The sequence below is a fragment of the Anser brachyrhynchus genome, assembly GCF_964034855.1.
Source record: "Anser brachyrhynchus genome assembly, chromosome: 3".
Classification (NCBI taxonomy): domain Eukaryota; kingdom Metazoa; phylum Chordata; class Aves; order Anseriformes; family Anatidae; genus Anser; species Anser brachyrhynchus.
In genome coordinates this window covers 10549836-10577441 of record NC_137696.1, presented here as the reverse complement: position 1 = coordinate 10577441, position 27606 = coordinate 10549836, and the positions used below count along the sequence as shown (strand labels likewise).

General features: G+C 40.7%; 1 protein-coding gene across 2 annotated transcripts in view; it reads right to left on the bottom strand.

Moving 5' to 3' along the window:
• ZC3H6 (zinc finger CCCH-type containing 6) overlaps positions 1–27606 on the bottom strand; it is a 35726-nt gene that overhangs the window by 3808 nt on the left and 4312 nt on the right. Inside the window, exons 1-10 of one of the 2 annotated variants that reach the window (XM_080586099.1) lie at positions 26587–27384; positions 13149–13329; positions 11596–11721; positions 9758–10013; positions 7693–7811; positions 4732–4848; positions 3104–3215; positions 2387–2496; positions 1390–1643; positions 229–749 (exon numbers count right to left, since the gene is read on the bottom strand). In XM_080586099.1, the coding sequence (XP_080442225.1) occupies positions 229–749; positions 1390–1643; positions 2387–2496; positions 3104–3215; positions 4732–4848; positions 7693–7811; positions 9758–10013; positions 11596–11721; positions 13149–13329; positions 26587–26678 (1888 nt within the window). In that variant the 5' untranslated portion in view covers positions 26679–27384. Of the gene's footprint in view, positions 1–228; positions 750–1389; positions 1644–2386; positions 2497–3103; positions 3216–4731; positions 4849–7692; positions 7812–9757; positions 10014–11595; positions 11722–13148; positions 13330–26586; positions 27385–27606 lie in introns of those variants that run through there. The other variant, XM_080586098.1, reaches the window with a different exon arrangement.

Sequence of the window (27606 nt, the reverse complement as noted above, 5' to 3'; positions counted from 1 at the left end):
CAAGCTTTTAGAGCAAAGGCAGTAAGACACAAAACACAATCTAGCAAAACTAGCACAACATATTACACAAATGGAAAGCATCATCTGAAAATGTGCATATGGTGAAGGCATTAAAACAGGTGTGGTTTTCTTTCCAAAACTCTTTCAGCTGCTCAGCTTTCAAGCCATGTTTTAACACTGTACAACTACAAAGCACCATATGAAACAACAATTCTTAAATGTCCTTACCACCAGAGTTATTAGCTGGCTGGAAGTTATGTACAGCTTGATGAGAATAATAATTGTCGTAGAAATCAGCTGGATTCTGAATAGGCTCGTAATTCATGTTTGGTTGCCGTTCACCAGGCATCTGCTGGTACTGTGGCCCTGGAGGACAATGATTATCTCTCGGCATATTCACCATATGTCCTTGAACTCCTGGGCCGCTGTAAGATCCACCAAGACCTGGTGGTGTCAGAGGTGGACCACCTTGCTGTCCTTGCATAGGCATACCAGACTGGTTCTGTGGTCCTAGAAAGCCTGGTGGAACACCCTGCATAGGAGGACTTTGCGGCATTCCTGGGCCTTGAGGCCCTCCACATGGATGATGTCCAGGAGAACCTGGGTGCATTGGTGGTCCATTATGTCCTTGCGACATGCCAGGTCCTGGCCCTGGACTTGAACCTGGATTATACATATGCTGAGAATGGGGATCATTTCCCTGAAACGGTGGTCTTGGTGGTGATGAGCTGTTATAAAAGGTTGGTGGCCTGTAGGCAAAAGAAAATTAATAAATCACTTGCAAAAATTTTTCACTTACAAACAGCCTACTAGCTATCTCCTCCCCATCTTCTCTCTTACGAATGCCTGTTTCATATATATTTGTTTTCAAGTTGGATAAAAATCTGAAAGCAAAATAATTTTCAAGAAGAATAACTGCGTATGTTACAAATAGCTCATAACACATTACTGAGCTTGTCTACAAGTAGAACTTTTTTTTTTTTTTTAAATTAGCACATGCAAAACTGAACATTTGCTGCAACTAAGAGTTTTAAACATGTCACAGCCAACAATCTCCATTGGGAGTGTCCACTGTCTTTGGTCAGGAAAGATCTAACCATAAAAAGACTTTAGAAGGAGAATGAACTTTGCTCAGCCTGCAAATGGAGATAGACAAGACAGACACAGAGCCAAAACAAGAGCCAAAGGAGTGGCTTTCTGGAAGGTCAAGGCTCAGTAAATAATCCTTTTAAGGAAAGCATTAAATGAGTAAATAATTGATAGCCAGTATTTGACGGATCATTATCTTAACAATATACTCAGAAGCGTATACTGACAAAAACTAAGAGAATATTTTACGCATTTATGTAGCCACGTTCTAAGAACTCTAAAGAAAAATCTAAAACCTACTTTTTTCCAATTTTGTGTGCTAAATCCACAGTAGGCTTCACAACAATTTCAAAGAGAGATGGTATTTTCTTATATTCTCCTGAAGGATCTTGGTAATTTTCTATATCAGACTCAGAAAACGGATATTGCTCTGGTGGGGTTGGCAGAAGCCCAACACCTGGTGGTGGCTTAGGGAGAGGAACTATGCCACGCTTTCTGAGTTCCTCCAGTTCTTTCTCATCTTCATTTTGTGGTTCCTCTTCATTATTCAAAACCTAGAATGAAGCAATATAGCAAAGAGTCCATTATTTTTACAGTATATGCAATTCAATTTAGTCTTGCATTTTCCATTGAAATGTAATTACCTGCTGCAGTACTAGTATATATTGGCATCAAACTCAGGAAAATTAGAAATCTATTATTATTTGTTCCACAGGACACCAATTCACATCCAGGAAGAAAACTATTACTGTAGACAGCAAAGGACAATTTTACAGAGGTCCGTTTCCCTCAAAGAGAAATTTTAAATGACAGAAATGGAATGACATTCTAAAATTCATAATGCTTTTAGTGTTAAACCCACATCACTTTTCTTTTAAGACCTCTTGTATAGTAACTGGGGGGAGTTGTGAATATCCTACTTAACACAAAGGTCAGAATTTCATGAATCATTCAGAGGAGGCAACTCATTCCTTTCTCCACCCTGAGTTCAGAAGTCAGATGATATCTAACTTCAAGACAACTAAAGCTACGCTTCTTGTTATGGAGTGCATGGAGACTTCCACAGAAGGGAGTCCAAAAGTCCATGGGCAGAATTACTAGCTGTGAAAATAAGTGAGTCAAATAATGGGTGGCAAGGGGAATTTGATGTATGGAACCGAGTCACAGACTTGCAGCACTGAAGAGCAACAGGGAATTTTAGCGCCATTAGAGTTTAGCACCAAAGCCCCATGGAAATTTCTAGCAGCACCCTCCATTCTTTTGGGGGAAACTCACGTTCAGACTACAAATTGCTCACCTTATCCAACAACTCTTTTGTTTCTGCAGTCAGGGGAGCATGAGAAAATTTGCACTTATCTCCTTGATAGCATTTTGCTCCTGTGTGGTAAAACTTGCAAGGGAATTCATGTAAGCAAAATGTTAAGGATTCCTAACAAAGGCTGATCGCTAGTTTGCACTGTTTGGCAAGTTTATTAAATTCAGCTGTCAGCTATCCTTCAATTTTTCCCAAATACTTTATCTTTCCACAGCAGCATCTTAACAATTTTGAAAGCTAATAATCAACTTACCTCTTAGTTTCACTTAGCGTTCTACTAATAATTACATTACCGTAGCCTGAACATTATTTCTGACTAGATACTAAAACTGTGATTAAAAAGATCAGGGTACCAGTTCCAAATACAAAAAAACAAACAAACAAACAAAGAACAAATCAGGGTTTAAAAAGTACATGGATATCAGGATTTTAAAAGGGTAAGGATAAAAGCATGTAACTTCATGTTTTTTATCTTCTAAGACATTAAACATCTTCCTAAACTAAACAAAACCAGTAATTTCATTCATATTTTCTCCTCCTACTGGAGTAGAAAAATTATCTTCCTCTAGTAAATCCATACATACTTTTGTATAGTCTCTTAAGAAAAGACATAGCCACCCTTTAAACTCATTTACATGAATTAGGAGTAAATATCAACAGTCATTTTGATTCAAGTATTTTTTTTTTTTTTAAGGATATTGTGCAAGTAAATGCAGTTCTCTCCTTTGGTGCAGTAACCCTGTATGTAAAACTTGCAGATTTCCTTTTTCTTTTCTATCTCTGCATCATGATCAAATTTACACTGTTCTCCCTATAAATAAGAAAAGAGGAGAAATACATTATCAATCTGAAATGCTGAGTAATTCCACTTTACGTTTAAAGAAAAGCATACTCCTTAGCTGGATTTAAACTTTTTATCATTACTAACACAGCATTATAAGTATGTTCCTATTAATAACGGGGGGTGGGGGGGTGGGGGTGCTTGGACATAGAAAAAGAATTCCTGAATCTAGGTTCAAAAGAATATATGCAGTAGTTAAAGAAAACAAGCTGGTCTTATGGCACCAGTTCTCTTCTCTGTTTCTGCTTAGCAATTAACATTAAAAAGACATTTAAACAAATATTTAAATATTTTACTGTTTTTTTCCCCATACAAACTATTGTGCACTTAACCAGAACATTTGATTCTCTTTTAACATCATGTGGTAGAACCAAAAGAAGTCCAACAAAATATTAAACTACTCCATGTAGGAAAAATGGAGTCCAATCAACATCAAGTTGTCAACCACGTCATGCTATACATCAGGATTTAGTTGCTGGAGAAGTTATTTTTCTACTTCTTTGTAATTATTCTCAGGAAAAATACATTAAATGCTCTTTCAACTACTGGTTTTACAACTGAAGGTGGCAGCAAATCCTCATCTTACTGGAGCATAACATACTAAAATATATAAAGCCAGCAAAAAATGCATTCCTTTCAATTTGCCCCCTTGGTTTAGGCAGAAAAGCACACTAATTTTCACCCTCACTTTCACCACCTGAAAAAGAAACAGAATGTTCTATCATGAAACACACAGAGGAACTGAATATAAATGGCGCACTCACTTATTTGAGAAGGATGGAGTTTTTCTCAAATGTATTTTCTAACTGACTGAACTATTCTAACATCAAAGGATTCAACTTCACAGCAGCATTAGCTTCAAAATGAAGCAACAGCAATTTTTTAATGCAATAACAGACTGTCTTACTAGGGCTTTTGCTTGTCAGCTGACTGTTCTGAATAGTATTCTCTTCCTTCTGTTGCCTTCCACTTGCTGGCTGAATGAAGATGACTTCAGTTCTTTGGTAGGGGAACTATTACTACAACCCCACTTTTTACTTTAGAGAGAGAAATAATTCAGCATAATTAAGCAATTCCTTCAATGTTTCAAAATTCTAGTACCATAAAACAGAGAAATGATCTAATACTTTCAGAAATCTTTGCCCATCTACAGATTCCACACGTAAGATTTGTTACAGATTTACATGACACATTGTCAGTCTAAGTTTATAATACTATCACAGAGGTTTTTACTGTAAATACACTAATTAGCAAACAACCATTTTTAATAGAATTGGTTATAATCGTAGAAGTGTAACAGAGGGAATATTTTTCCACAAAATTTTCTGTTGGCATTTATCTATAAATATGTCAAACATAAGAAGTAAAAAAACTGTTTCAACCCGTAAGTTTTTCTTACATCAGCTAAGTAAAACAAAACAAAACAAAAATCTTCTCCCTTTCCTCACACCAAAGAAGTATACCGACAGACATGGTGCATATTTACCTTAATACATCTCCCTTCAAGGAAATATTTACAAATTTGTTTGCCTTTGTGTTCCACTGTATGCTGATTTATGAATTCCTGACTCATGTTAACCCATTTCTTCACTGGTTTGCCATCCTGTAAGGAAAATGAACATCCTGCTGATGCTTACTTATTAAGTGCAGCTGCAACAGTATTAGAGCATATTTAGTGCAGTAGTTACCCCAAAATGTGATTAACTACACCACGATTAGGTTCTTAATATTACACCCACAGATCAAAATAAAGGTAAACACACACACTTATACATAAGAAAACTTACACATAAGAAAACTTAGCTGCTTTAATGCTATGTTTGCTATAAATGCTATCAAATCAGAAACTTCTCACACTACAACAGATGTTCTGTCCATTCAGTGAACTTATTTACCTCTCACACTTAATTTGGAAATGCTCAAAGGCAGGGCTGGCTCACAGGCACCCAGTAAGCCCGCTCCCACCTCCCTGATTGAGGGCACCTCTGCACATAGGCTTTGGTAACCACCCCATGACGTGCCACCACCTCTGCAAGCCTTAATGTAAAATAACATTCAGTTGCAAAAGAGACCAAACAAAGCATTTCCTAGTCTTTCCTTGAACTATGCAGTGCTAGCAGCTTGTTGGCCACCAGGAGTCAGCCTTTAATCCTCATCAGTCAGCTTGCTAAGCACACTGATTAACGGCTGGCATTTTCACCCTACAGAGAGAGCTGAGAAAGACAACACCCTGTTCCAGCACCAGGTACCCTGGCCAGAATGCCTCCCTCAGGGTCCACCTTTTTGTGCTGTTCTCTACCCAAACTGCACTGCACTTTGTGACTGAGCTGCTTCCCCGTGTGATGAGTGGGGAGACTTGAGGCACGTGGGTAGGAATGGCGATTCACCAGTGCTTCTGGGAAGACAGCAGCAGAGGGGACTGAGCAGCAGCGCTGGTGGTGCATGAGCTCTTGCTGCTGAGAAAATCCCGAACCATCAACCACCTCATCTTTGCATTTCCTTCACAAATCTACTTATCACCCCATGTTACCACCATGCGTGGTGTTCAGTTCAAACAAATTTATTTTCTGTTTTTACAATTTTAAAAAATTTCTACGTGAATATAGTAGTAATGCCTGTAACAGAGTCAGAAGCTGAACAATCATCCAGATATCCAGGCTACCACCTCAGCTACAAAGCTATATTTAGTCTAACCTTCCCCTCTACCTGCTTCTCACGCGATTTTTGTGCCTTATTTGCAATGATAGGTGGTCGCCTACTGATCTGCCAATAGAAGGAAGTTAAGCTTTTCCAACTTCTGATTTCCACAGAAATGAACAGGGATCTGACTGCTGAGTAGGAACGTCTGAAATGGAATGGATGTGGTTCTTCACGGCAATCAAACTGAAAACATGAGCATCAGCACACCCTGTGTCTGCACTCAGTTTGCTTGGCAAATTAAGCAATGTCACAAAACATTAACACTAAGAATGATTAGCAGATTTTATTGACGTTGTGAAGCAATGTCTTGAACATTGCTTCAAGCTAGGAACACCACTCCTGGATCAGTGGAGATCCCATCTCTACTCGGAACACATTAAATCCAGAGAAATCTCAGCTGCCCCAAACAAAGAAGTTCTGAATCCAGTACTTGATCCTCTTCAAGATTAATTCAAATACCAAACGAAAACAATGCCCCAAGCCTTTCTGAGAGCACTGAAAGCCAGTTACCATCCCACACCTCAAAGCACTTGAAACAACAGCTCGAGGAAGGTTGAAATGCTCCAGTTGTGTCACTGAGAGTCCCAGGGACACAGCTGCATGGCAGAAGAATCTCATCAGTCACCCCACCACACAATTCGGCATCTGTGTGGCAGAATTCATAATTTCGCTGCAGCCAGGAGCCCAGCTTTTTGTTCACTGTCTCCTAGCCCTGCTGGGGCCTGCCTGCAGCTGCCTCCTCGTCTCCACCCTTCCCCACAGCTTGGAGACAGAGCTGGATGACAGGGCATGTTTGGCAGCACCAGGAAGGAGGAGTCCTAGGAACAAGCATCGTCCTAACAGATCAAACGGCTGCCCTTCACCCTACCACATAAAGGGCAGGGAAAGGAAAATCTGATCTGGACCACCCAGGAGCCCCCGAGAGCTGGGCCATCTGCAGAGCACAGAGTTAAATTACCATGGCTGAACTACTTATTACTGCATCAGCTAGAAGCCAGCCACGTGCATTCTTCAGTGCAGGAGGGAGGAGAGCCGCAGATATTTTACGGAGATAGATAAACTACCATTGCCTCAGAATCTGATCTCAATGTGCTGTATACATTTAAATGTGATTTTGCTTAAACGATGTTTTCAGCCATAGATGGATTTGATCCTTTAATCAGTAATTTTGTATTTTTTTTTTCATTTAGATAGTTGAAGATTGGTGTGACAAATTTATTAATACCGTGGCAATATCAAACACCAAGTTTTCTCTAATTCCTATAACAATAATTGGTAATTCCTGTAATAAATAATTACTAAACGAAAACCAAGGTCATATATATTTCCATTTCCACCATCATAGCTCTGGAAAGAAGCAGAATCCTTCACGATTCAGAAGAAAATTAGCAAAACATGTGAAGGCTGCCAGTTTCTCCACTGAAAAAACTGAGGTGAATTGGTAGTAGCAAAATGTCATCTTTTAGAAACAGTTAACATGGAAGCTCATACGCCGTTCAAAATCAAAGCTCATAAACCACTTCTGTTAGTTTTTCTTATTTCCAAGAAAAACAAGAAAACAACCTGTTAGTTTAAGTTATCAACTGTACTTTGTACATCAAGTGCAGGAAAATTCTAGTAAGGGAACTGACTTTTATAGAGAAGAGAACAAAAAGTGAAAAAACATGTACTTTTAGTCTTCCGTTAAAACAAGATGTCCAGTCATTTGAAACAACTGCATTAGAAATTCAACTTTAATTCCACATACCTCATGGAAGCCATCAGATCCTTTATTGCCTCTTCCCCTTCCACGATCCTTACGCTTCAATTTCTTCTGCATTCCACGCCCTCGACCAACATTGTAATTATTACCTCTTTGAGAAATACCTGAAAAACAATGACCTTTTTAAATGACCTCAGAAAGTACAGACAGTTACCTAGCGACAACAAATGCAGACAAATATAAAGCTAACTATCTATCTTTTTGCAGTCTGAATTCCCAAATACTGTCTCGAATCATGACTTGGCAAGTAGAACTACACCAACCAGTTATAATTCTATGCAACTGCCTGCTCTTTGAAAAGCTCTTCAAATCAATAGCAGACTGATAAACTGAATATAAAATTAATCTCATTCAAAAAAGCTTCTCACAATTAGAAGTACAAACACGTGACTTCTAACTAGCCCAAACACTTAAAATATTTGTGTGCTATTTGGGCGCTTTCTGAACACAGAACTAACCAGTACAGTTGGCACCCAGGTGCACACATATGCATCACAACATCCAAGAAACTAGAGATCATAACCTAAGAAATATAACAGAACAACTTTGAATGCAATAATATTTAATGACAACTGCTTAGAAGCCTCAAGGCAGTACTTTTATAGCTATGAGCATGTCAGCAGTCATAGCCTCAACTAAAAACATGGAGACAGAGTATCCATCTGCTTTCTCATTAACTTAAAACCAAAGAAAAACAAAGCTCTGCAGACATCATCACATCTCCTTCAGGTGGCAGCCACCCCACAACAGCAAGGCTGATTCCAGGTGACTTGCAGACAGAGATCTTGAAGCAGCATTACCAAACAGCACATGAAAAACACTTTTGTCTCAGCCAAGTAGAGTCTAACAATCTTTTGCCAATTTATTTTGTTCTGAACCAAAATAGAACACAAAAGATCACCCCAGTAGTAAATGAAAGAAAGCTTACTAGCTTTATGTAACACCTCATTTTCTTGAGAACTAGTCAGATAGTCATGTCATACAATACCTTGCTCAAATTTTGTGTGGCAGACAAACCTTTAGCCACATTTAAAGGGAGACAATTTTGCAAACTGACTGAATCAACAGTTTCTGAAATATGAACTTTGATGCCAACCTTTTATCTCATAGAAAAAGCAAAGAGAATAAGTGAAGTATTTCTAGATGACAGATCAGGATACCTCTAAAAACAGTATGCACTGTCTCCCTTGTCTAACCTTCCACACCCTAAGACAACAGGTAGTAATAAAAGAAGATGGGGGAAGTCAAAAGTCCCTTCGTAATACAGAAACCAGAGATGTAAGCTGGCTTAATGAGTTGCACTGCCACGTTAAGGAAATGATCAGACACCAAATGAAAGGTGCAAGCAAGAATGCTTGCATAACTAAGTTTATGTAACTAGGGCATGAAAAAAGGGCAGCAGGACTCTTTCAGAACACTTTTTCATCAAAATTTGTATCAGTCCAGCTTTGAATGAAAGAAAAGTTGTGAAAAGAAAAACAAAAGGATCTTAGCATACTTACAGGGCAAGCTGATAAATGTATTCAGGCACCTATCAAAATTTCTAAGTACTTTACATAATTTTATATACATGTATACACACGCATACACACAAACACATGGCCTAAACTGGGTATTGGAATTCACCTAATACATACTCCTTCCCCTCCCCTGCATCAAGTCCCATTTCAGACTTCCATGAAATGCCCCAGAAAGCCACTTTACAGCCCTATGATTCCTTAGTAGTTACATAATCAAGAGCTTGTGGTGGGTTTTTTTTGTTTGTTTGGTTGTTTTTTTTTGGGGGGGGGTAAGGTTTTATTTATTTATTTACTACATATATAATACCCAACATTTGATCTTTTCATCAATAAATGCAACAATGCAACCATATGATATTCTTCCTTACCAATAAACAGCGTACCATTACGGATGAGAGGCTGCTACCTCACAAGAAAGCCACTGCTTGCAGCTCTCTTCATTCAGCTCTAAACACAAACATCCTGAAATGGTGCATGATACAACTGCTACTGTCATCCATTACTACAGCTAACAATTCAAATTATCTTACCTTTCTGGATCCCTTTCATCCCCTGTTTTTTCACTGGTTCTTTCGGAAATGGAGGTCCTAAATCACTACTGGAGGTCTCTTTAGCTTGCCTGTATTGTTTAAGCTGATCGGCAAAATCTTCATCTTTTTCTTCCTCGTTATAATTACCAAAGTTTTCATCACTGTAATGACTATAGTCATCATACTCCTTACTTTTTACATTTTTTTTATGTTGCATTTTCTGTGAACTCATGTAATTTCCTGATAGGTGTCCATGCTGTATGAAAGGGATTGTATTGTTTAGAAGCAACTCAATATTTCAAACACCACCCCTCCAAACTGCTCTACAAAACCAATTGTTTTTAGTCTTATTGTCATGCTGTCTACAGATCTGCATAAACAAGCATTAATAATAAACAATAAAAGTCAGTTATTCAGTAGAAATTAATACGTTTGACTCTGAGTGCATCAAAGTAGGGAAAAAAAAAGATTGTTTGTTTTTTTTTTTTAAACAAAAGAACAGCATCAGGATTTATACTCCAGAAAGCTTCTTAGAGAGGCTGACAAAGAATTTTAATGTATGCAGTCCTAAGCATTCTAAGTACTACTTCTAGTCTGTAAAGATTTTCTTCTAAAAACAAACAGCATTAGTAAAAAATAAATTACTGATTAGAAGGTGTTCAAATCCCATAAATATATATTCAGATCCTTCACAGTTGAGCTTAGATCACATATATAAGAATGCATAGTGGCATTCCTATGTTTAGATAATTACTTTAACTATGTTACAATAGGCAATGCAGTACACAAACAATTTTAAATATAAGACTTTCACACTTAGTTGGAAGACTTTGTACTGATACTGCATGTCAACAAGATTCTTTAATGCTTGTTTTGCTGAAATTTGAGAAGTTACTGGACATTTGTCAAGAAGCAAAGCTGATTAACTTGTGGAGTCTGCAACTGAGCTGCTTCTTGAAACTCAGGCTACTTCGGTGTACAGTGTTCAACAGTTTGAAGAGTATACATTCTGGGAAAGTCAGCAGGACTGAAACAAGAATCCTATGTTTACATTAATAACAGAGTTCTCTCTTAGTAACAGCAGGCAGAATTAAAATTTAACTTGTTATATCCAATTTCTGAAAGGTTAATTAGAACTATGATTAAAATGAAATCTTTCCCTCATGATCTCCATATCCTGATAATCTTGGACACAGATGATGCAATCTGCCCTGTCTCTGACAGTCAGGATAAAATATTTCTTTTGACCCCTCCTAAGCCAGCACTGTCCCTTCTCCAGTTTCTGCAGACAAGATCTTCAGTTCACTAACAAATCAGGCTGGCTTAGAGGTTTCTGGAATGGTTTCAGGATAAAAGGAAAGTCTCCTCTTCTCCAAAGTAATACAGTTCCAACAAGCCTCTAACTACTCTATCTCACCTTTAGAGAATGGCATTCTATTTCACCCAGTGGTCTCAGGAGGGCTATTGAGCTGCACAGACTGAGAAAAACCAGGACAAATTGAGCTATCAGAAAGCAGCAGCAACTCTAAATATTTACAGGTGACTTTTCAAGAGCTGTTTCCTTAGTACTGTCTAAATCCGAGGTAGGCAATAGTAAAGATATCTTAATAATCACCTGATAGAAGAAAAATAGCATAAATCTTGTTTACAACACCTACACTCATGCTACAGATAACACTTTACATTTGGAAATCTGCCCAAAGGAGATGAGAACTATACGTACTTCCTGAAATCTGTGAGAACAGGCTCTGTGATCAAGTCAACCTTCGAAAAACACAACATTTTTAAAATTGCACCCAAATAAATACATGGGAAATCAAGTTTAAAAAAATTACTACCTGACTGAATGAAGAATCATAATCTCTGTATGAAGAACTGCTACTCTTTTTATGTGATCTTTCTGTACGTTCAATATCAGAGTCATGGCTGTAGTCTGAACTGTCATCACTGGAAGGGGAGTTATGCTGGAGAAAAAAAGAAACAGAAGAAAATAGCTCTCTAAAATGCTGTTACATAATTTACTATGTAACTGGTTTGCTGCATGTGAACTTAAACAGACCCCTAGCCCAAAATATGGCAGTATTTTCTTAACTCTAACAAACATCCACCTCTGGGGGGAGACCAAAGAAAGCACAGTTTGACGACCCACTCTCTTTATCAGAGAAAGAGATTTGATCCAATGAGGCTTTTGAATGAAAACCTTGAGGGTTATCTGGTTACTCTAGGTTCTATCAGTTTCCCAAGGGTTTCTCTCTCTGAGACCTACTTCTTTTGCAACATAGCAGAGATGCTGCTGGAAGGCTAAAAAATCTGGGAGCCATCTAGAAACTTGCATATGACTATAGAATAGATTGGCATCCCGTCATTTTCTGCTGGGAGAAAACTCAACATTACTCCATTACAAGTGCATTTAGATGTATTGGTTTGTAGAAGATTTAGAGGGGAAACTAGCTGCATAAAAATCAATTGTAATTCTTCTTCTCCCCTTCTCAAAACCATACCATAACACTATAGTTCCGTGATTTGTAGAAAATGGCAATCAAGTTTAATTTATTAGGTGAAAATTTTGTGAATCTCTTGCATTTACTTAAGAGTCAACTAAAATACGTTCTATGCATTATCTTAAGGTTAAGTGTACTGAAGAATTCACTCAACTGGCATGAAATCTTTTCTTTCCATAAGTATGCTAAGAAACTGAACAAATGAAATTGAGAAATTTACATTATGCTTGTTATTGTAAAGAAATTCTCACTCCCTGTGGTTTGCCTGCCATCACCTTTGTTAGTGGCCAGTGCTTACGTTATATTGCTGCTTAAGATATAAACAATTTCAGAAGTGGTTTAACACTTTGGTCTTTTATGTCAGAACTGCCACAACCACTGACAATGTCAAAGTGCAAAATGCTCCCAAATGTGAGTGTTTTGTAAACTGCAATTAAGAGAAATGTTGAAATAAATAAGCATCCAATGAAAACGTGTATCACAAATAACATAGTTAAACCCACAATCTGATTATGCATTTCTTTTAAAGACAAGCTGATGAAAACCAAGTTTATGAAATACACTTAGTCAAAGCTAACAAGTAAGTTTCTAAACTATCATTTGAAATGTGCTACAGCTGGATTACTTAATGATTTATGACCTCTTACTCCACACAAACTATCGCTGAAATACATGAATATGCACTGCCACATGTCAAGGTCTACTTAAATTCTTTAATGCTGAAATGCATTGATAAGATAGGAAACTCAAAAAATGCACTCAAGTCCAAAAACTGCCTAAATAGTAATAATGCCGTTTTTAGATGTCTTTCATTTCCTGGATTCTTGTCTAAATCTGGAAACCTGGAACTAAAATAAGCACTTTCAATACTCTGGTTTGCGTTTTCTAACCTTATGCTTATCCCGTCTTCTCCTTTTTGACTTTTTCTTTTCTTTTTCTTTTTTGCGTTTCTTCCGTGATTTTCTATGTCCTTTCTCATTTTTCTGTTTATCATCACCTTTTGAACCATGTTCTTTCACATCTTCATAAGCTGCATCATCTATTTCACCATCTTCAAGCTCCCCATCTTCTCTGTAGGAGGAAAAAATATCAATACAATAAAATTACATAATATTATCTCTCTTGTCTGTCCAACAGCACAATAAAAACAAAGCCACCCAATATTTCTTTCCACCAGTTACATTTTCATACACAAGCTTATGCATATTATAATACACGTAACACCCCAAAAACTACTAGGATTTTCTTGTGTAGAAAAATGGAGTAAAAGTCATTACACGCACTTGAATTGTACTGCAAAATAAAATAGAATTAATAATAATAATAAAACTATGGTGTGTTTTTTGCTTTGTTTTACTTCTCAGAACAAACACCTTCCCTTCTTCCATAATTTCCTCCAACATAGTTAAAAACACAGCTTCAATATATCGCCCACTGCTGCACTTAAACCCATTTCAAACTGAAAACATAGTTTGACCATTTCTAGAAATACTTAACTACAATGCTATTACTTCTCTTTATGTTGCTGTACTTGCAGAACAGATATGGTCAAATTTAAAGGCAATTAAAACTCTCTGAAAGCCATACAGTTAGGAATAGCAGTAAGAAAAACAAGCAGTTGGGCACTGCAGGAAAAACAATGCACCATCCTATGCACACTTTTCCTTCAACACACTGTTTCCTGGAACTTCAGATGAGTCTGTGCTAACTAGTGTGCAATGGCTAATGGCCTGAGCAGTTCCAAAAAGGAAAATTACTTTGGTGGTTAAACTGAATCTTTAAAATAAATTAATGGTAGTGGATGACAAGAAGGGAGCAGTTAACATTTGAAGTCAATTTGCTGGAATCTAAACACACAGATTACGCTATTTTTCTAAGATGCCTGGTTTTTGTTTGCTTGTTTTTCCAAATTTCTAGTCCTGACTTCTGTAGGGTTTCTTTTCACACAGCACAGCAATAACTGATACAATAATCATTGTAGATGGAACCATAACTTGTGCAGATGAACATGACAGTGTCAAAAGTCTTTACATTGGAATTAACACCAAAAGATGATTCAAAAGCAAACATATAAATATTAACACAAAATGCGTCACTTCAAGTGCTTGCTGACTAAATAAGAGAAAGGTTAGTGCTCATCTCTACCTGTACGGGGGGGGGGGGGGGGGGGAATCTATATATATGATTACGTAAGCCTTTAATAACAACCCTGAAAATATTTTGCCATAAAATAAATACATCCAACAAAACACTAGCTAACCTCTGCCCAATCCCTATTTCTAGCCTATTTTGTGAGACTGCTGAAGCAATCCCAATCCCCCTCCTGTTATTTGCTGGGTTTTGGTTGTGGAAGAATACACTACTTTCAAACTTACGTAACTGGCTCTATATAACTCTTTCTACATTACTTTCCACTGCGCCAGGAATTCAGACTTTGTAGACATCACAGAACCTTACACAAACACAACACTGTATTTTTACATGGAGACTACTTGAAAATGGTGTGAAGCCCTATCATGCCTGAAACCATCACCCTGTGAAAGTACCAGATTCAGCAGGTACTTAACAGAAAAGCTGCCGGGTGGGGGCAGCAAGGGGAGAAGCCCACAGATACTACAAAACCATATACAAGTTCAAAATAGGAAATTCAGGTTTTTGTCACAAATCTCTACCCTGTAAACAGAATCCTCATTTACTAGTGAACAGACATCATAAATCCTGAAGCGGGCACTGCCAACAACAGCTGGCAAAACCAGCCGTGAAATCAACACAGTGAAAAAGGTAGTTAAATGAATCTATGTATTGTTTTGCTTTTTTCTAACTTGTATTTCTTACTATGGAGGATCACTTGGTGGTTCTAAAACTACTCTTGCACATACTATTCTTTGCTGCCGGTGGGCAACTTCTGCTCCTCTCTGCCAACACATACAGACTATCACTGCTGTATGCTTTGATTCGAGACTACCATTCTTTCATCTTTATACAAAACAGTAAAAAAAAAAAAAAAAAAAGCTTAGTATGACATTTAGACAAACAATGTAGTATATTTAATATCAACCAAATTACTTACAAAATGATGAACTACTGCGAAAACCCTGAGATTAACGGAAATTGGGAAGTAATTTGTTATTTGGAATGCAAGTATCTGCTGATCTAGACCATTGAGGAAAATGGTACAGAGTAAAATACAGTTTTTAATGAAGAAAGAAAAAAATTAAGACAAAACAATCTTCCACTTGATGGAGAGATTGTTAAAACGGTAATATTCCTTGTGTACTGTTAGTCTGGAAGAGTCAAACGCTTTATCCTGCATGAAACAGGAATGCAACAGTGTCTGTTAATAAAGCTTTGAAGTTTTTGCCTAGTCAATGAGGCTGAGTTCCTTGCAAAATATCTTCTGATGTCCCTGGAAATGCAGGAGTAGTGGGATGCAGGGAAGACAAGTGAACCCAGAATCATATTAAACCGGTTGTGATCTATGCCTCTATATATTTCAAACATCTGAGAAACCGGGCATCAGAGGCTTTCAAAGCCTTTTGTACCTAAGGAACAATGTAGCCAGCCCTCCTCATCTCTGATCTGCTCACATCTCTGTTATGCAGCTGCTCAGAACACTTACATTAGAATCGCATACATACTTTTTTTTTTTTCCTAAAGCACAGAGTTTAAGCAGAAAACTGTTCTACATCTGTGTCCACATTCTGGACTCCGGCACTGCAGCATGTTTAAAAGGAGCAACTGAAAAATCAGCTCTTTATTGCGATGCATTCTGACTGACTGGCTACCACAAACACATACTGAAAATGCATTACAGGATTTTAAAAAAAAATCATCCATCACAATTGCACTGGGATGTCTCTCAGTACAACAGCCAAGAAACACTACTAGAATTATTAGATTAACAGCTTCGTAAACAGAAGATTGAAGATTTCATACCAAGGCTTAATCTTTGTTAAGGACAAGGTTGTCTATAAGCAGTAACAAAAGATCATAAAGCACAGAGAGATGCACAGTGCTCCAACCTTTCGGTATGCATCTACTGAGGATAACTTCTGGTATCTGAATGGAAACTGGACTTGACAACAAAAAACTTAAAGCTGTTGAAATTTGGTCTCTCGGAGTAGGAAGAAGTGACAAAGCATTACGAAGACCTCAGATACAACAGACTCGTAAGCCTGGCAAAGCTGTAACTTTGTCAGGCCCTGTGGCATTTGCATAAAGATCTGCCTTCCTGAAACAGAAGGAACTTAAAGTCAAGATGTGAACACAGCTATCATTGGAAAACGATGACATTCACTTTATCTGCTGTGCCTTGCTGCTGTGAAAGGAAAGAGGGGCACAGGCCTCGTTGCTCTCACTTGGCAAATAGAGCTAGATGAAAAAGGAAAATGATTTGGCATACAAACCAAAAGGCGCCTAAACTAAACCCATTTTGCTTGCAGTCTGCCTGGGGTAGCTACCTAACAGGATTTATGATCCACCACGTCTGATGCTCCTTGCTCTGGAACGATCCTGAGGGACCATCATTGAAACAACGTGCTTCTGCTCGACAGTTGGTTCTGGTGTAAAAGAAAGCAGCAGCAGAAATTAAATGAAAGCAGGGCCCAGAGATATTTCTGGTAACCTTAGGCCAATAGTACTTTAAAATCACTTTGTATCTATTAAGAAAAAATAAATTAGCAGTGGTATTTATACGTATAAAACATGTATGTACCAGCCACTGCTGACCTAGAAACATGCAAGCCTGGCCATTCTGAAACCAGAATGGCAGTACTCCAGTACACTGATCCTGAAGGCAACAGAAAGTCTTCCAAAGAGGCCCACAAAACAACTTATGAATTGTTGTTGGTCCAGTAGTATGATGTAAATACTAAACAATTGCATTTGAGCTACACCAATTTGAATAATGTTAGAGCAGCAAGAATAAATCCACATTAGACAAGCCACAGTAACACTTAACGATAGAGAAAAGAATTTAAAATTCCCCTTAAATTGAAATTACATAACTACAATAAGACCAGATGGGGAGAATAAATAGGAGAAATTTACTGAGAGGGAAGATCTCCCTCTCTTTTGAGCTGAAGTCTCAAGTTCAGATTCCTCTCTTTTAGGAACGAAACCGGCATCTGGTCTTTCCATCTGCCTCGTTCCATTCACCCCCTTGCATAAATAGATGGATAAACAAATAAATAGATAAAAAAATGAAAATACACAGTGGTTACGAACTTAGAAGCAAGCCATAGTACTGATTTTTGTAAGCTGAGTAAATGGATGCACTAGGGAGAAGAAATGGGAAAAAGAACAAAGAAAACACATGCAGTTATTGGCTCACAAAATCCCATAAAGGCCCTGAAAAAAAAGGAAGGCAACCTATTTGGGGTGGCTCCCTGCTCACCCATACCTCCCAGCGGGCCCTGCAGCCTATGCCATGCTCTCCTAGCACCTGGGGCCAGCCCACCGCACCGCACCAAGGCCAGGGACAATACATTGGAATATCTATCCCAAGCATAAAACAAATCCTGTTTTCAAACACCACAGAGTCCGTTATCCCAGGCATTCCCTGACAAGTTCGGAAGTACATCATTTAATAACCCATGAAAGTATTTATTAGTCAGGTATCTCCTGGAGAGATGTGACAAACTGTGCATAACTGAAATGCAAATATTTATGAAACACCTGCCACTATAAGGAAAAAAAAAACAGTCTTTCCTATTTTGACAAAGTGAGCTAAACTCACTTGGGTCAAGGACATCTACTCAATTAAAATATCCTCTTCAGTAAAACAGCTACTGAAAATGCTCTCTGGGAAATAAGGCATTTGCCAGTTTCCAGTTCCTCTGGGAACTGCCATCATATATTTACACTTCTGGGATGCATGCACGACTCAAGTATCTTTCTAGGAAAAACAACTGCAGAATCTCAGGAATACTATCTTTTGTATTGTATTTCAGAGGTACTGTTACAAAAGTTGTTCTCTACTCCCGAAATGCCTAAATTATCTCCTCAAAATCCTAAAATTTTCCAAGGACTGAACTTCAAGAATGTTAAAAAAAAATAAAATCACTGGATAAATATAATTTGAAAAGATACTGGCCTAAAACATATTTCCAGGAAATGATTTAATTCTTCTTCAGAGAAAGCTTGGAGGAAGCTATAGAGCAGAAACTACCTTTGGTTTAGGCTTCCTTTTTTATTGAAAATCCAAACTGAAGCTAGACGCTAGAAAGCGAGTGCAGAACCTCCCCCTTTCAGAAGTTCTCTTCCTACATGTGTTCCACGGACTTGGCTATAGCAAACAGCTTTGGGAAGGGCTTTCAGTGATGTGAAGCAAGACTACCTCCTTTTCCACTACTGAGTAATAAAAGTCAACAAACAGATGTCATCTGGAAAATACATAGCTAGTAGATGATTTTCTAGGAAATGAGTCCTAGCTTTATGCTGTTTTCCCTTTGGCAGATAACTACAGTCACACCACTGATGTAACCAGAGACAATATCAACTTCTGTTTTGCACAGTACAGTGCTTGCTTACAGAATATTATGGATTTACACAGGATCTTAGAATGCTTCTATTATTGCTGGAGACATCTGACATAAAACCAAAATTTTCTTAATGTAGAAAAGCAAGGAACTGTCATCTTCTTTCTTTTTCAAGACTTTATTTCTCTTTCAACTACCCTACCCCACAGAACAATACAACAGAGAAAGACCCTTCACTGAAATAATGCCAACACACTGTGGGGGGAACAGTTTAGGATGCAATTCCTACACATTGCATACCTTAGGAGTCACAAAGACAGCCTCTACGTTGAGGGAATACACACTGGCATTTTATTTTTTTAAACTTCTGCCATGTGTTACCTTCCTGGATTCTATACTTGTATTTGCGAAGGCTGAGCTAAACCTGACACATCTTTTGTCTCTTTCTTTGATATTCCTCTAGATTCCCTAGGGAAAGAAAAATATCAGAGCAAAGAAGGATTTTGCAGGGAAGCTATGAGAGCGTCACGCTTAGCTAGATTCCACACATATTGCTCCAAACTGAATAGGCAGTGCTGTATGTGTTTTTGACAATGCAGACATGCATTAAAAACAGCGGGATTCCCAAGCTGTTTGATACTGCCCCTACACACATTTGGAAGCTGCAAGACAAAGCGTTAATAAAAAGCAACAGGTTAACACAGATTCTCCTCATCAGTTCCCACAAAGGACACCTGGAATACAGGATCCAACTTGTAAGGGCATGGAAAAACTACAGCTTTCCCCTAGTGAAAGTATACCACCTTAAAAGGGGACACCAATTATTTTTGTATTCCTTATGCTGTGAACCCTCCTGAGCACCGAAGCCTTACTTGGGAAGAAGCACACTTGGGAAGAAGCGTTGCACAAGGTGGCCTACCCCAAGGTGAGGCAGCCATTCACTGCCGACCCCAGCAGGCCTCACAGCCGGGCATTTCCCACTGCAATTTAAGTCCTTCTGGAAGGGGAACAAAAGCGACTTCCTGAAATACCCAGTGTTAAGTGACTGGGAGGTTGTTTGGCTACCATAGCCTGACCTACTGGAACTTCCTCACAAGGAGCCCTGGAGAAGCTTAGTGATTAAACCACATTGCCAAATGGCACTGCTATTTCCTCCTAAGCCACGGGACAGTGAAGGCAATCTTGCTGTCCAAAACACAGGCGATGCAAAACTGACACCACCTAAACACCACGAGCTAAACAAAGCCTGTCTGAAGGCAGCACTCTGGCACCGATCCTGTCCTACGAGCCCTGCACAACAAAACTTGGTTCATCTCCAAAGGCCGGGGAAAGAACTAAACTTGCTGATGGATCACCCCCTCTTCCATGATCCCTGGACACTTGGAACTTGATGGATATGTGGAATAAACCTATAAAGCATTTCCACTGCCCCAAGCGTATTTCTAGCACATCTCCAAAATGGATTAGAGAGACACAGAAGCCAAGTAATTTTTAGAGGAGAATCGGTCTGGTAAAATCACTGTAAGACCAGTTAGACGATTCTTAGGTTATGGAAAACAGAAATCCACACGTAAAGTAACCCACCACCACTCCAGTACTTCCAGGGTAACACCTAACATTCAAACTTGGCTTTAACTTACCTTTCTTGCCCTTACCCCCCTCAGTTTTACAAACAGCATTCTCTGTCTTCAAAGATTTATGACTCAAGCTCCTGAAGCCCAAGATACACAAAACTAGCTGCATCTTCTCAGTATGCTAATGATCGGAGCTCTGAAGTATTTTGAGGAAACTGGAAGTTGTTTTTTTCCCCTCCTGGGACTGTTTTTTCAATCCTCCCAATGCAATTACTTGGCATACATGCAAATACAGCAGGTGCCATGTGAGAATCTAAAGAATACTACTGTATGCTTTAAGAACTTACAGGAACAACATCATACAACCAAAATGGGAAACTTTATCATCAAACATTATTTTCTGTTAAGTTCATTTTTGGTAGGTTTAATTCATAGCTGAGGAAAGGTCTCATTTAGAAATTTAGTTTTGTTTTACAATGTGATGCCCTTGACTTTGCTTATTAGAATAAGCCTTAAAGAGAACGTTAATAACCAAGAATTTCCGAAAGCATTACCAACACTAGAAAAAGTATATAGAACAAAAAAGTGAAAGTTGCAAACCTCTCCCTTTTACTTCCTGTACACAGAGGATTGCTGTAGAGAAAGGACCCAGTAACAAGACTGCAAACATTACCAACGATCAGAACTCCAGCACATTAAGCAATAAATTATTTTTAAGCAGCTACTAATTTCTGGTGACAAATGAATTTTACTGTCCAAATATATATATATGTACACACAAGTCTATTTCTTCCTAAAATGAGTGCATTGTTAAACCTTCACCTCTTCTTCCTGCAATTAGTTCTAAAAGAGATAGGGTATCATAAAACATCCAGGATGTCCAAAATCTCATCTTCTCACGTAGGAACAGCATATTAACAGCCCTCAGTTCACAGGAGCTGGTAACAGCGTAGTGCACCTATGCTGCTGACCTCTGCAATAAGGCCATATGATGCAAGAGAGAGACAACACAGGTGGTTTGGGCGCTGGTAAGGAGCCATTTAGTGAAATGACACACCCCTCACAGAGGTGACTGCACAGACCCGCGGCTCGCCACGTCTCACATCCACGCGTGCACTCTCTCCTGCCCGCTGCCACGTGATCAACCTGCAGCACCCTCACAGCTAACATGGTGCTGTTGGAAAATCCTCACAAGCACAAGAACTCAGCTGCATTCCATGGCACAAAAGTTACATGTCTCAAGTAATGTCTATTAGAGGTCTAAAATTTATTACATGAATTTGCCCTAGCAATCTGCTATGCTAGTTTTTATGAATGAGTAAGGGAAGAACTACAAAAAGCAGATGTTCTTTCAGTCAGCCAGCCAGTGTCCAGTGACAACTGATGCTGGCCTTTTCCACAGCGTTACGCTGGTTACTTACAGCAGCTTGTAGTTGTCCTTTAAGTTTGACCACTCTGCAAATGCACAGCTATTTTAACCTACAGCCAGGAAGTGAAATTGTTATTGAGAAAAGTTACAGAGCAGATTGCTTGGGTTTTTAATCTTTTATCCCTAGGCTGGCTTTGACAATGGGGGAAACACAGGAGGCAGAAGACAAAAGCCAGGTTCCTGCGGTGGCAGTGGTGGTGGCAGTGGAGGCCAATGAGCCCGCCAGAAGGCCCACTTTCTCACCCTGCTGCCTACCCACCTCCAGCTGCAGACGTTTCTTGCTGCACAAGAAGTGACAGAGACTCACACAGACCACCCCTCCGCCCCAGGAGGATGAGGACTAACAGCCATGCAAGTCAGACGCATTTTTGCCACTCCTGCAGTGTTTGCTGGACAGTAAGTAAGCCTTGTTTGCCCATAGGGCATATTTGGGAGTGGTTTTCTCTTCATTTCCTATTTTCCTAATGTCAAAGCCAGTTTTGAAATCATGTTCAGAACCAATAAATCACTACAAGGCTGCACACAGGGATCACAAACAACTTCAAGTTAACATGAATGCATTCTTTGGTGATTAACTATTACTAAAAAAAAAAGTCTCCGAATCCAGCTACAAGTAAACATTTTCAAATCAAACTATGCACACATCGACAGAGGGCATTAATGAACGGGCAGAATAAAAGACACATGCAAGTCATCCACTGTGATATTAAATATGGATGGGAGCCTCACAGCCAGGTGGGCTGGATGGTATGACAACGGATTATACGAGATCTTGAGCCCTTCAGCTCCACAAACGCTGCCCGATCTGTGCGGCTACGGTGCTTCAAGGAGCTGACGAGCCATAAGGATCAAGACAAGACACCAGCAAAGCAGCCTGCAAAACAATGCTGACTGAGCAGCAGCAGAGGAAGCGTGTAACTGGGGTATACAATACAGACTTGAATTTACTGTTACCCATCCCGTCTGCAACCAGCCACTTGCACTTTTCCCTTTGCTTCCCACTGACTAATTTCCCAGAGCAGTTCTCCATTAGGGTGAACCAGCCCAACCTGTTGTATCAGCAGTTTAAAATCATAATTGCCAAGGAGACGAGTGGAAAACGGGTACACTGAAAGGGAACAGGTAATGCCTAAGAAAGCTGGAAGAAGAAACTGGGAAAATAAAGTAAATACAAAGGAGCAACTGTGTGGAGTCTCTATTCGCCTGGTTTGTCTGGACCGAATCACAAATCGGTTTATCTTGAACAAGAAAGTGACTATCAAATGAATTTCAAAATGTAAAAATGATATTCAATGTATAACAAAGAAGTGTGCAATGGGGGTTTCCATAGTTCTTGGAAAAGGAACCTAAAATATAGAAAAGCGTGACTTTGCAGTGGCATTTCCAGAAATCAGGACAATTTTCTCAAGAAACTTTGTACAGGACGTTTGGGTGTCCATCAGAGAGGTGTCTTAGATGCAGAATTTACTTTGTTGCACCATGAACAAGTAAAAAGGGGCCTGCTACTTAAATGCAACCACGCTGGCTATGGAGGCATTACTTGCACCTCCGTGATCTGTGAGTTAGCATCTCACTGCTCAGACCTATCATTAGGTCACTGCTATTTTTAAAGCAGTTAATACTATAGGAAAACTCTGTGTATGGAGATTAAATGACAGTAAAGCAGAAATGGCAAACAGAAAGAACCAATAGGACATTTTATATATAATTACATATATATACAAAAAAAACACCCTCCAACTCACAGAAAAAAATACTTTCTTGCGTTTCTGGCAACTGGAAATCTGGCACTGGTTTCAAACACAGAACTATTTGTAGCAAACAAGTCCTTCTCTTGTCTGTAACAGCTCAATATTAGTCAGAAAATCAAAGTCTGCAGAAATCTGCACGAGGACTGAACTCTTAGGTTTGCAGCAAGCATTCAGTCTTATCTGAGGCACGTAGGCATTCAAGCGGGTGCCCCACTGGCCGCATGCAGGACAGGACAATGCCTATAAAACAAGAGTTCAGGCGGAATAGCAAGCGCCCTGTCTGGGGGCGTGACAATACCCGCAGACTATCACAGTAAGCAGGCCGTGCTGATGTCCGGAAGAACGCACTCATTGCACACACAGCAGTTTATACACCAAGGCTCCTTCCTTAAAGCTGCGCTCCTTTTTCCCACAGTCTTGCCTTGCTGATGGCAAGCCAGAGCCGAGTTTGCGTGTATCCCAACGGGACTTCGTTCCTCTGAATTTATTTGCTGTTGCTGAGTTTGCCTGCACCCTGCCTCTGAGTTCTTTCTTACTCATGAAAAATTACCTACATAACAAGCAATCCACAATAAAATGTAACCTGACAGGACAAAATGACAAGATACCTGCTATCTGGGTGTACACAAAGTCTCAAACACACCAGGAGAGGGCACGTCCCCACAATGAGTTAACTAAAAATATTTCAAGAATGAAAACCCTTCCTTATGTAATCAGCTGCCCCATCTATAAAGCAAGACAACAAAGACCCTGGATTAGAACAACACTTCCATCTTAGAATGCTCTGAGTGCAGCCAGGCAAGGTTTTTCACTATTGCCTACTGCTCAAAGCACTAACCAACTTCCTCATAGCTCTACAGATCAGTTCAAAACCAAACTCTTAAATGTTCAGAGAAATGCTATTAATTCATGCTGCACACATCGATCTAATCTGTTACGTGATCTCACTACCTTCCCATTATGGTCTGCATCTATAGTAAACTGGTCTGTCTGAGCTACCAATGCAGCAAAAAACCTGAATGCAAGATAAAACATAATGAAACTAGACGTACTACTTTTAAAACACCAAACTAGCACTAGAGTAAAACTCCAGTTCACATTAACTTAGAAAATGAGTATATCAGGCTCTTGCATCTTTTCTACAGAACTGACCCAAAATACTATATCTCACTTTCAACTTACTACAAAGGAGACTTGACAAACCAATTCAGCACTACAAGAGCGTTCCCACTGAAAGCTGTCCTGTCCCCTCCAGCCAACCCTGACTTCTGGGGCAGGGAAAGACCCTGGTTTTGTCTAGGCCTCACAAGTAACCAGCTCCTGGGGAAACTCTGTAAATTTCAGCTAGATAAATATTACATTTTGACAGGATTACATTTACATATCTAATACAATACCAGTACTTATATTTAGGGCTTTTTTTTTTTTTTAATAACGCTCTAGGTGTATTAAGAGTGTGGTTTACCATACACATCTCAGGTCAGAGGACAGAGTTTTCCAGAAGTCTTGCTGATTAAAAGTATTATTTAAAAGGTATTTGATTTTGTTAGTCTTCTGCTCTTCTGAAACTAAAGCATTATAAAGCAGTGTTTATAAACAGATGTATTAAAAGTACATCAGGCTACTAAGTAGCACTTATTTATTCTATTTCATAATTTACCAGTGTAAGGACAAGTGCACTGGTGAGAACAGCTGGTAAGAGGAACTCTGTTTGTCAACATCACATGAGGAACTCTAAACTAGAAAAAATATGCTTCCAGCAGAAGTGTGGATGAAGCTTTTTTGTGCTCGTCCTCAATGAGAACTTTAAAACACAAAGCATCTTCAATCCCTGAAACAGCATCTGCAGTAAAAAGTCACAGACCTAGGAATGCCTACACCCTAACACATCTCTGCTGCTACTGTTGAAATGACATAACAAGTATATGCTATATCTTCAGCCATCCCAGTGTATTACTCTTTTGCTTTCTACATATCGCTTTTGGAACACACAGTGAGACACAGCTTACACTATTTCAATATTAAACTTAGGAAGCTGGGAGCAGGAATCAGAAGCTCTGAGGTCTGCCCTGAACCAGTCGCTAAATCCCAGTATGATTTTTGGACCAGTTGATCAACTCGTATGGCCCTCCATTTCCCCTTTTATAACACAGAATTTATGACTCTTTCTCCAGTGAGGGAACTGTTACATTCGCTCACAGCCCCTTAGGTGTTTTTCAGTCCTCTGAAACAAGTACCAAGCATGGTTGTGGAGCTGTGTGGGGCGGAAAGGACTGAAAGGCGGCTGTCAAAAACCGTCATTTTAACTCCTGCACTTGTGTTACAAACACTGTGAGTAGATGTACGCTGAAGGACTGGTAGCTGTCACCCAGAAACAGTATTTTTGGAACTAGTTAGGAAGGCCAGAGCTGCCTGGAGAAAGGATATGAATTTCCAGCAGCTGCAGGAGAGAAAGGGAGGGAGGGAGGAACAGAGGTCCTTTCACCAGGAACAGGACTCTGGCTTTCTGCGCATGGGGACTGAGAGGTGGCAAAGATAACGTCAGTCAGACCTTAATCTGCATAAAAAAAAATCCAGTTAAACGTGTAAGGTGTAATCTGGCAAGAAAATGACGTTAAACATGGACCTGGTGAGACTCTTTATAAACAAAAACAATGTGGAAAAAAAAAAGAAAAAAAGCAACTCATAACACCCTTTCCTACCTGACTAGCAGCACCAGGGCAAGGGAGAAAAAGAACAATGGTGACATTCAACAGACACCCGCTGGAAAGTGCAATTTATGGAAAGAAATGGAAAACAGCCCCCCTTCCCAGGCAGAATAAATAAATGAAGATGTATAAAAGGCATGCATTCGAGAAAATAAAACCCTGCTAACAATGCCCTTGCAGCCCCGTGAGCCCCCCGGCCCCCCGCCCCCCTCACCCCAGCCTTGCAGCCTGGAGGTGACCTGCCCCGCAAATCTACCGCCATCGTTAACCCCCTCGGCACATTAACACCCGGCATCATTATCATCATCATCATCATCATCATCACCACCATCACCCCACTAGTATCACCATTATGAGAAGCGGAGAGATAGAAGAATGTTACTCGACCTTTCGTCCCCTGCATGTTGCCTGTCAGAGTCGGGCATGTTTGGGTCAAGAACTGGGTTTGGGGGTTTGGAGAACAGGCTTTCAAAGGCCATCGTGCTGGCCGTGGTGTGGTGAGGAGGAGGAGGGAGGTGGAGGAAGGCAGGACACTGCCGCTGCCCGTGGTGCCGAGGGAGGAGGCGGCGGCGGCGGCGGCGCGCACGGCCGCTCTGGGGGCGGCTCGGTGAGGAGGAGGAGGAGGAGGGCCGGTCCCCCAGTGAGGAGAGACGATGAAGGTCGCACTCACGGTTACCTAGTGGGACACTAACGGGCACTCAGCGCAGGGCGAGGCCGCCCAGGCTGCGCCCGGCCGCCCCGCGCGGGCGGGAGGAGGCGGAGGCGGCGGCGACGGCGGCTCGGAGGAGCCGGCGGTGGCTCGGAGGAGCAGGCCCGGGGCACAGGAGAACGAGAGGACACACACACGGGGCGGGGAGGTGCTGGTGGCCGGAGATGGCTGCCCTACTGCTTCCTTACAAACATGGCGCCCGCTCGAGGCACTCTCACAAAATGGCGGCAGAGGCGGCGGCGGCGGCGGCAGCAGCGACCCCGGCGGCAGCGGCGACGGCGGCGGCGGCAGCAGCGGCCCCGGCGCCGCCCCCAGCTCGCTCAGCGCCCCGGCCCGCGGGCCCGCCGCCACCACTGCGTCCTCCGCGCCCGTCGGGGCCGAGACGGCGTCGCCTGGCGCTGGCCGCCGCCGCCGCCCGCGGCACGCTCCGGATCCGGCTCCGGCTCGGCTCCGGCTCCGGCTGCGCCTCAGGCTCGGGCTCCTCCTCCGCCGCCGCCACCGCCCCGCCCCCCGCGCCGCGCCGTTGGCTGCCGCCGCCGCACGTCACCGCGCCGGACGCGGCGCCCATTGGCGGCGGCGCGCCGCTCGTCACGCGCCTGTGACGTCGGGACCCGCCCCCCCCGCCGCCCCCCCGGCCGCCGCCGCCGCCCTGCGCGGGCGACGTGTGCGCGCGCCTGCCAGCAGGGGGGCGGGGCCCC